The sequence below is a fragment of the Triticum aestivum genome, chromosome 1B, assembly GCF_018294505.1.
Source record: "Triticum aestivum cultivar Chinese Spring chromosome 1B, IWGSC CS RefSeq v2.1, whole genome shotgun sequence".
Taxonomy (NCBI): Eukaryota; Viridiplantae; Streptophyta; class Magnoliopsida; order Poales; family Poaceae; genus Triticum; species Triticum aestivum.
The window spans coordinates 671,071,435-671,081,623 of record NC_057795.1 but is presented as its reverse complement, the minus strand read 5'-3'; the positions used below and the strand labels follow the sequence as shown (position 1 = coordinate 671,081,623).

The following is a 10,189-nucleotide window of genomic DNA, read 5'->3' as shown; positions in this document are numbered from 1 at the left end:
AGCCTCTCGATCGCTCCGCCGTGATCGGGGCAGGTCGGGTCCCCGTCTGGAGTTCGGAGGTGGGGCGCGCGGTTGCCCGTGTTTCGTCGGCGCGGGTGCGTACAGCGTACCAGTCGTGGCCACCGCAGACCACGTAGTCCTAGGAGTGAGCAAGAGAGAGATCACGACGGGGATGGGCTGGGGCTATAGAGGAAGTAGCTCTGCTAGGGACATGCCTCCACGATGACAACCATACATTTCTTTTAATCCAAATCTCCCAAGAGACTAGCATGATTAAAGATGTCATAACTTCTCTTCATCGGCCAAAGTGGCAAGTCATGGAAAACCATCATTCAAAGACAAAGTTGTAGTTTGCCCGAGTGTGAATGCTCAAACTTGTGAGATCTAGGCACATCCCGATCATAGATCCTATGAGGATGGAGAGGCAACATTTGAAGAGAATGCGAGTGGCAGTCTTCGGCTACCTCCTATGTAACTGACAACGGCCACAACTCAGGGAACCTCTTATTTGGAGTCAACCAGTGGTCTAAACTCAAGGCACACAAGGAATTTGCATTTTGGCTTGACCTTGTTCTTCCAAACAGCTGACCTCATGACAACAGAAGAAGTGCCTTCAAATTGTGCATCATAAGCCAATGAAACCGAGATCGTTAGATAGAGCCAACATCCATTTAGGTTCACACCCTGAATCATGGTTCAAAGATTGACGGATCCTTGCAATTGGGACACGCAAAAATCGCCGGATGTTTCTGCTCGGGTTGGGTTGCTTGATCGGGATCGATTCAGGAGTGAATAAGAGAACGAAATTTGGGAAGAAGATTAATATGACACAAGGGCCCCACTGTCAGTGAGAGTAGCATGTAATCCCAGTCTGGATCGCCACTTTCCTGGTGCACCAAACATCTCCAAGGTCTGATCTAGACCGGGATTGATAAGTTCAGTTTGCAAACGACTGTGATTCAGAGTATAGTCGATTTAGCTAAGTTATATAAATTCAGAGGTAAAGCTTTTATTCATACACCATTATCTCCTCGCGTCGTCCCCGCGGGCGACCCGAGGGGAAACCCTAGCCGCCGCTCCTCGCACTTTCCTCCGCCCCTCTCCCTCCTCGCCGCCGTCCGCAACGCCGTCGGGCGAAGCCTGGCCGGCTGGGCGGCGGCGGGGCTCCTTCCCATCCATCTCGTTCTGGCTGGCGCGGGACAGTGGGGACGAGGGGAGCGCCGTGCTAACGTGGGGTTCGGCGGCGCGGCAGCGGGTCTCCCGGCGACGTCGTGTGGCGCCATGGTGGCGGCCTGCGGGTCGCGAGGTGGTAGCTGCGTTGGTACTGTCCGGTGGTCGCGGGTGTCGCCGGATCCGGATCGAATCCATCTGGATCCTGGCTTCGGATTCCGTCGGCCGCCGCGGGGTGATGTTGGTCGTCACTGGCAACGTCGGACTGTTGGTTTCGGCGTCTGGAGATCTACAACGGGTTCTTCTCAATCCTCCTTTCCGGTGGGTCGAGCACCATGGATCTTCCATCTTCGCAAGGTTTTGGATCGTGGCTTGTCTCCGGATCCGGAGCGGGCGGAGGATTGGTGGCATAGGATGGGGACCGGAGGAAACTTTGGTCGGCTAGGCCGGCCCGACATCGGCGACGTCGCTCAACGTCGCTATCCTCCGTGGAGGCGAAGCCGAGGTCTCTCCTATCCACCTCCGAACCCATCCCGGACGAAAGTCCAAAATTCATTCTGGATTGGGCGGCGGCGGCGTCCTACGCGTCGTATCCTCCATGGAGGCGCCGTCTTGGGAGGACCAGCTGTTCGGGGGAGAGATGATGTGGATGGTGGGCTCAGAGTACCTCCAGCAGTGGCGACGATGCGGAGGTTGCCTGGTGGTGCGGCGTTGTATCTGCCGCGTCGATGACAATGATTTTGGCGGCATGGTGCGGCTACATATCGTTGATGGATGCGGCTGGATGGACGAGCGCAGGGCGGTGGAGCTGTCTGGTGCCATGGTGGCGTCGACGGCAGCGAGACCGGGCAAGGTTGATGCAGCAGTATAGCTCTGAAGATAGATTGGTGGCAGGTGGCTGCGGCGGCCTCATACCCAGCAGGCGTCCTGGTTGAGGAGCACGCCGGACTGGTGGGTGCCCATACCCGGCAGGCGTCCTGGTTGGGACCTCAGGTCTTAGATGTTAGGTTTGGCTGCGAGGTATATTGGATAGTAGACCTAGAATCTCTGCGCCCCTTCATCAACTGGATAGGAGTAACGACGTATGTTGTTTAGGCGGTGACTTTAGTCTTACTGATGTATAACTTTGTAAGGTCTTGTGTCAATAATTAATAAAATGGCCGTATGCATCGTCCAGATACAGAGGCCGGGGGTCTTCCTCCATTTCCAAAAAAAGTTATACAAATTCAAGGTTTAAAATGGACCTTTTTCCGTTTTCAGGCTGCACTCGGGCACCACTTTTTATCAGGTGTACGTGTTGTTGTTTATCAAAAAAAAAAGGTGTACGTGTTAAGTTGGGATGAGTGTATGTATCCTTGCACTGTGTTTTAAGAAAAAAAGGTTACCCTTGCACTGTGGCTGGGAGCCAGTAATATAGCGAAATGAGTCAGCGACACTTTTCTCGAACATATATAATTTTTTTTTTGGGTCAGTATGTCCGTCTGCCGTGACCGATCTTGTGCAGGGCAATGAACTACTCACTACTGTGCTGCACTGCAGGCCACGCACCCCATGCACGTACGCTGCCGGTTGTTGCACCACGATCGGTGGACCAGTCGACACACGAACCAATCGCGGCAAGCCACCAGCAACACAGCCCGGTCCCCGGTCGAAACGTCAGAGCCGGGGCGCGCGCGGGGGAGGACCGGAGGACGGACACGCGGTCGCCGGTGTTTCGAAGCGAGCGGCTCTCCAGTCAGAACATGTGCGAAATGACGCAGACATGCAGTCACGTCCTCCGTCGCCGGTAGAGTAAAAGATGCGCAACGTCGCGAGCGGATGAGCCTCTCGATCGCTCCGCCCGCCGTGACCGGGGCAGGTCGGCCCCCCGGTGTGGAGTTCAGAGCCGGGACACGCGGTGGCCCGCGCTTCGCCGGCGCGGGTGCGTACAGGCTACCAGTCGTGGCGCATGGAACGCCGCAGACCACGTACTAGTCCTAGGAGCGAGCGAGAGATCGAGACTGGGATGGGCCGGGGCTATAGGCAGAGTACTACTAGTAGCGTTGGTAGGGACATGCCTCCGCGATCACGGCGCAGCGCTCCACGTCGACGTCCGTAGCGCGCGCAGAGGCATAGCAGAGCGCAGTCAGTCAGTCAGTGGCCGGACGCAGAGCCAGCCCGTGCGTGCCCCGAGGCCGCCCAGCCTGTGGAGTGCGGCTCTTCCCCACGAACAGGAGGCACACGCCGACTACTGGTGCCGCGCCACGCGCCCCCCTCCCGGCCGCCGGCTCACATGCCCCGGTGGCCAGCCCGGCACGCGCCCGCCCTGGCGCTCTGCGCACACTCTCGTGTGTGTAACATGAAACAAGATCTTTTCTCGGACACGGAAGGGGGCCGGTCACCACCTGCGCCTACGCGTGGCATTCTCCATTTATCTTTTCTCTTTTTTCCATGGACCAGATGGTTGCGGCGTAGCCCCGGTTACCTTTGGAATAAAATCATGCACGCACGCGCCGCCGTGTCACATCTGTCTCCCCCTAGCTTGAAAAATATTACACGGAGAACTTGTAGAGTTTCGCCAGAATCTCTCTCTATCTCTCTCTGGGCTATGGAGTACTACCACGTGCTTCCTTGCAGTTGCGCGTGAGGCCAACTCCAGCCGCGACCCCAAATCGTTCGGACTGTCCGTCGTTTGGGCTAAACGGACATACCAGATGTCCCAACGCGGAACCCGTTCTTAAAAAAACGTCTGTTTTTGGTCCGCCTCACCCCATGCCGAAACGTAAATTTGGTCTGGCTTTGCATCTGGGTCATCCTCGTCTGACTGGGTACCTTTTGCATGCAGCCCTAGCCCGCCTGTCATCCTCTCTTCTCTTCTACCTCACGTGGCCCACAATGCCCACTCATCATCCTCTCTCTTCACCTTTTCCTCTTTCTTCTGCTCCTCCCCATGCCGATGCACACCACCTCCTCATGCGGCGTGCAATAGCTCCTCGGTGAGCCGTGGGCGAGCGCGAGCGTGGGAGAGGGGCGAGCGCGCGGCTTCCTCTCTCCTCCGTCGACGAGAGCCCGCGTTGGAGCAACCCTGTGCGCAGGCGGGCGCATAGGGGAACGGCGGGGCGCGGCGCGGCGCGCGGGAGGGGGGAGACGGGGCGTGGCGTGCACAGGGGCTAGGCGTGGCGCGCGCGCGGGCGGGGCGGGTGCGAGTGGGCTCGCGCGGCGACCAGGCGCGCGCGGGCTGCTGCAGGACTGCCACGGCGGGCGAGCGGGTGCGGGCGAGGAGCAGGCGTGGCGGCCACGGCGAGCTGGCGCGGGCATGGCGCGGCGCGTGCTCCTGCGGACGGGCCAGGTGCAAATGCAGACGTTTTGGGGTGGTGGTCGCGTTGGGCGTCTCCAACAAAGGTCGGACGGGCATGTCTATTTTAGGCCAACTCCACCGCGCGATCCCATCCTGTCCGGCCCCGTTCGTTTGGGGTAAAACGGACAAACGAGGAGGCGCAGCTCGCGACGGCCCGGACCCATCTGGTCCGTTTTGTGTCTGGGCCGACCCATTTCGAGCGCAAACTTGCGTCGGGTTTGGGTCGCGGTGGACAGCGAATGGACGCTACGAACGTCCGCGTCGGGGCCGCGTGGCAGGCGGCCACCTACCTCCCACCCGCCAACATAAATGCGCACGGGCGGGTGGCCCCACCTGTCATCCACACAGCGGAGGGTCGCCGTCCTTCTTAAATGGGAAGCCGTGAACCGGTCATCGTCCACACTTCCCACTCCGGCCCCTTTCTGCCCCCTCGAAACCCGACACCCTCGAAACTCTTGAAACCAAACCGCTCCCCTCGCCGACCGACCGCAGCCATGGGCCTTTGGAACTACGGCCGCAAGGGGAAGCACGACCGCGAGGCCGGCTCCTCCTAGGGCCGCCGCCGCGGCTCCGTGAAGAAGGAGGAGCCCATGTCATCGCCGCGCTCCTCCCGTCGAGCCCCCGCACCGGCCCCCTTCACCATCGCCCCTAGGCCCGTCGGCGAGCGCGCCCGGTAGTACCTCTGCGCGGACGTGTGCCAGCGGTACTGGGAGACGAGGACGCCGGTCCCGTGGAGCGACGTCCACCTCCCCAACGGATGGCACCTCTCCGCGGACCGGGTCCCCATCCCGTCGGTGTCGGCGAGCGGCCGTGCCCGACGCGATTAGATCGCGTGCCGCCGCCGCCTCCTCCCCGACGACCTGTACTACGAATACAGGTATGCCCCCGACTCCGAGCTCTGGGACACCTGGCTCCAGGACGAGCATGACACGCGCCGCGCGTCCTACTTCGCTGGGACGGTGTCGGGGCCGCGGCGGCCACGTCGGGAGGTGCGCGGGCGCACGCGGGTGCATGGCCTCACGCCCATGTCGTCGCCTTCCCCGTCTCCGTCACCACCTCCACCTCCTCGCATGACAGCGGAGGAGGAGGCACGCACGACGAACGCCAATGGAACGGCTTGGAGGAGGCCATGGCACTGTCTGCCGCCGGCGACGTCGCCTTCCCGGAGCTGCAGATGGCGGCCGTCAAGTAGGAGGAGAGGAGGAAGGAGGCGATGGAGGAGGAGCCGGTGGGCGCATTCCACCCCCGCCTGGTGGGCCAGCAATGGAGCTGGTCGTGCACCGCGCCGGAGATGGCCGACGCCATAGGGGCCATGAATTGGTGCCCCACGCCGCCGCGGTCACCGAAGCGGGAGGCCTCGCCACGGGAGGAGGTGGTGCGGGCACCTCCGGCCTTCCAGGCCGCCACTGTGTACCACGCGCCGCCGGCCCACCTCTGGACGCCGCCGGCCTATGTCGATCTCGTCAGCGACGACGACGACACCGACGGCCACTGAAGACGGCGACGGCGACGTCAACGACAGGCACGGGTAGGAGCGCACTGGCGGCGGCAACCGTTTTTTATTTTCTTTTTGATGTTTAATTATGTCAAGTTGGACGTGAAACTGGGCCGTTTTGTGGCCATGGACCCTAAGTTAAGTTTTAAGTTTTTTAAACTGCGTTTATTTACTTTTTTATGTCATTTTATTTATGTTTTTATTTTTTTTGAAACACGTCCAACACAGACAAGATTTGGGGTGCGATCGCCCGTTGGACGCACCCATGACCCATCGGACAGACACGGACATGGGCGAACTCATTGCCGCTCCAAAAGGACAAAATCCGGTCAAACCGGACGTCCGTTTGAGGTCGCGCGGTGGAGTTGACCTATATCTGGCCATGTATCGGGCCGGACCTAAAAAAGCCCACGGTAAAAAACTGAGGCCCAGGCCCTCCCAGACCCTACCATCGGGCCTACTTTTCAAGCCCAAGCCCGGCCCATCTAGTAAAAAGCCCTGAAAACCCTTAGGGCTTAGGGCCGTGGGCCGGGCCCCTTCCTTAAAATGCCAATATGCCAAGCCCAAGCCCATTCAGGCCCTGCTGGTGGGCTCAAAACTCAGGCCCAAGCCCGGCACACGGGCAAGCCCATCGGGCCTAGGCCCTAGATTTTAGGGCCGGGCCTGGGTGGGCCGACAGGGCCGGGCCTGAGATGGTCAAGACTAAGGCCCTGTTTGGTTCATAAGTCTTAGGACTTTTTTTAGTCCCAACTTATAAGTCCCAAGTTCATAAAAAGTCCTTACCTGTTTGATTCCTGGGACTTATAAGTCCCTATAAGACCATATTACAACTATAAGTCCCTATAAGTCACTCCTTGAGATTTTATTTTATAAGTCCCAAATGTCCACTTTAAGACCCTATAAGTCCCTCCTGTTTGGTTTAGATGGGACTTATAGAAACTTTTTGAAGTCCCTACTCATTAAGAGGGTGTTTGTTTCCAGGGACTTATTGGCTTAGGGACTTAAAAAAGTCCCTATAAGTCCCATCTAAACCAAACAGGAGGGACTTATAGGGACTTAAAGTGGTCATTTGGGACTTATGAAATAAGACTCTCAAGGAGGGACTTATAGGGACTTATAGTTGTAATATGGTCTTATAGGGACTTATAAGTCCCAGGAACCAAACATGTAGGGACTTTTTAGGGACTTAGGACTTATAAGTTGAGACTAAAAAAAGCCCTAGAACTTATGAACCAAACAGGGCCTAAATTTCTGAAAACAAACACCCTCTAAGTTGACCTTAGCATCCATTTCTACCCAAATAGGCAGAATTCGGGTAAAACGGAGGTACGGTCGTGCGCTGGAGTTGGGCTTGCGCGCCCTAACATTTGTCCCGGGAGCAGTCAAATCGCACGGCACCGCAGGCCATGCCAGGCCCCACCCGTCCCCTCGCCCCCTCCACGTAACCCCCCTACCCCACGCCCGCCGGGCCCCACGCCTACCGAACGGTCCAAACTCCCCGCTCCACCCGCCCTGCACCCTCCCCACCAACGCCCGCCTCTCCAAAGAGATCGTGCCATGGCAGTCGGGTTCATGGACCGGGCGCAGGGGCGTGCCCCCTCGGTCCCCGGTATTTGAAGCAGCGCATCCGGGGCTCCACGCTACGCGCCACCGACGATCTCCCCCGTCCACGTCCCGGTACCCCCCCGCGCGGCGCTGTCGCGCATCCGCCCGTCCGTTCCCCATCCACCGGCGCCTCCGAGCTTTCACCTCCCATCACCTCTCCCCGTATTAAAGCCGCCGAGCCCTCCTCCGTGGCCGGCTAGGCTACTCATCTCATCTCCGGTCCGGTCAGTGGAGGGGCATGCTGCTATGAGGCAGGCGGTGGGCGCCGGTGAGGAGGGGCTGTCGCGGAAGGTCGTCGTGGCGGCCGGGGAAGCGGACGGGGCGACGGCCGCGCGCCGTCGCCGCCGGCTCGAGCTCCGGCGGCACGGGCGGAAGGTGGCGTCGGGCGAGGACGAGCCGGCCAGGATGGCCGCGGACGGGTCCGAGTCCGAGTCCTCCGCGGACGTGGGCCGCGGGATCTGGCTGCCCGCGTGCCTGTCGCACGGCGCCGTGTCCGTGATCGGCCGGCGCCGCGAGATGGAGGACGCCGTGGCCGTCGAGCGCACCTTCCTGGCCTCCTCCTCGCCGGACGCGTGCGTGGGAGGCGACGAGGGCGGCCGCGGGGAGGAGGACTTCTTCGCGGTGTACGACGGCCACGGCGGGGCGCGGGTGGCGGAGGCGTGCAGGGAGCGGATGCACGTGGTGCTGGCGGAGGAGGTGGCGCGGCTGCGGTGCCGCCCCGGCGCGCGCGGCTGGAAGGAGGCCCTGGAGGCCAGCTTCGCGAGGGTGGACGGCGAGGTGGTGGCGGGCGCGGGCGCCGACGCCGGCGACGAGGAGTCGCGCTCCCGCACCGTGGGGTCCACCGCGGTGGTGGCCGTGGTGGGGCGGCGCCGCATCGTGGTGGCCAACTGCGGCGACTCGCGCGCCGTGCTGTCCCGCGGTGGCGTGGCCGTGCCGCTCTCCACTGACCACAAGGTACACCACACGTCCACACGTACGGAATCTCTTTACTAGGACCCCCTACCTCGGACGCAAACTAGTTTAGCTACCTAATGCAGAGAATAATAGCAGCGGCCATGTGTCCCTCGTGTTCTAATGAGAGTTTACTATCATGTTCTAATGAGAGTTTACTCTGCCATGGCAGCCAGATCGACCGGACGAGCTGCAGAGAGTGGAAGCGGCCGGCGGCAGGGTGATCAACTGGAACGGGTCCCGCGTCCTAGGGGTCCTATCCACCTCCAGATCCATAGGTACCTCCTCCATTTCCACTCCAATACATCATCTCAATTCTCAAGCACTAGCACCATGCATTGTCTCTGTTTTCATTTGACTGTCCTCTTCACCTCTAGTGACACGCTGGTATGGATTCCTTGCTTGCAGGGGACTACTACCTGAAGCCGTACGTGAGCGCGGAGCCGGAGGTGACGGCGGTGGAGAGGACGGGCAAGGACGAGTTCCTGCTGCTGGCCAGCGACGGGCTGTGGGACGTGGTGTCCAACGACGAGGCGTGCCGGGTGGCGCGGAGCTGCCTCACCGGCCGCGCCGCCGCCGCGTTCCCGGAGTCCGTGTCCGGGCGCAGCGCCGCCGACGCCGCCGCGCTGCTCGCCGAGCTCGCCATCACCCGCGGCAGCAAGGACAACATCAGCGTCGTCGTGGTCGAGCTGAAACGGCTCAAGAGCAGGGTAGGGCGCCGTGCCATCGGAGGCGAGGTGCAGTTGTAGGAGCTTAATTAAGCTAGTTTAGATTCTCCGTAGGCACGCGCGCGTGCACTAGCTGGTAAGTAGTCTGTACATTACGGCGACATTTATTCGGGCCGGGAAAAGATCTCCGGCCGCCGGTCACCGTCGGGCTTCAACTCCGGGGATCGATGACGGTGACGATGAGTGGGTGTGTGAAAGAAAATTGTCAATGTTTTTCGCTAATTTTATACAAGCTGTAGTCGCCGCTCAGGGAGCAGCAGGGACGTTCTCACGTTGAGAGGAGGCGCAGCGACTGGCCCGGGTTGTGAGTTGAAAAATTTAAAACTGAACCTGGTGATTGGGCGGCAACTCGCAAGCTGTAGGCATGCACGTGCGCAGTAGGGAGGGGATCTCCGGTGACATTTATTCAGGCCTGCGAGCCCGGGAAAAGATCTTCGGCCGTCGCCTACGGAGCTAAAACTCTGATCGAGAATGACGGCGACGATGACAAATGATGTAATGCAACTTTATTTTTATTTTTTTGAAAAAGGGCAAAAGCGTGTCACTTATCACACGTGTGTCACATAAACAAAACTACCACACTACTCCTTCCTTTCATCTAATTAAGTGCATACATGCATTGCATTAGTATGACTCACTCTCCTTCCACGCATTTCTTCCTCTAATTACATGCATGCATTAGGGAACAAAAAAGCTAATCTCATTCTAGATTCTTCCTAATCCAAAAATTCAAAATGTCTTGTAGCCCGTTGGTCGAATGGAAAAACAGTTTTCATATAAAAGGTTCGTCGCGACGAGATCTTCGAAACTAAATTCCATGTTGGTATGTTTCGATAATTTTTTCGAGTCAAAAGTTACCATGCCTGGGTCACATAAGTTACCACCCATGTAGTATGCAATTAT

At 59.3% G+C, this 10,189-nt stretch overlaps 1 protein-coding gene across 1 annotated transcript; it reads left to right on the top strand.

Moving 5' to 3' along the window:
* The first annotated feature begins 7,752 nt into the window (after window positions 1–7,752).
* Window positions 7,753–9,830, top strand: LOC123099543 (protein phosphatase 2C 51). The gene is made up of 3 exons (XM_044521685.1): window positions 7,753–8,561; window positions 8,731–8,836; window positions 8,967–9,830. Exons 1-3 carry the CDS (start codon window positions 7,854–7,856, stop codon window positions 9,305–9,307), a joined length of 1,155 nt encoding a protein of 384 aa, XP_044377620.1. The 5' UTR covers window positions 7,753–7,853; the 3' UTR covers window positions 9,308–9,830.
* Window positions 9,831–10,189: the final 359 nt, after the last annotated feature.

What these genes read in the sequence shown, in the direction of transcription:
- LOC123099543 (XM_044521685.1), top strand. Translation starts at nt 7,854, where the DNA reads ATGAGGCAGGCGGTGGGCGCCGGTGAGGAGGGGCTGTCGCGGAAGGTC. An exon ending in CGCTCTCCACTGACCACAAG is followed by an intron (nt 8,562 to 8,730) that starts GTACACCACACG and finishes CTGCCATGGCAG; the next exon opens with CCAGATCGACCGGACGAGCT. An exon ending in ATCCACCTCCAGATCCATAG is followed by an intron (nt 8,837 to 8,966) that starts GTACCTCCTCCA and finishes CCTTGCTTGCAG; the next exon opens with GGGACTACTACCTGAAGCCG.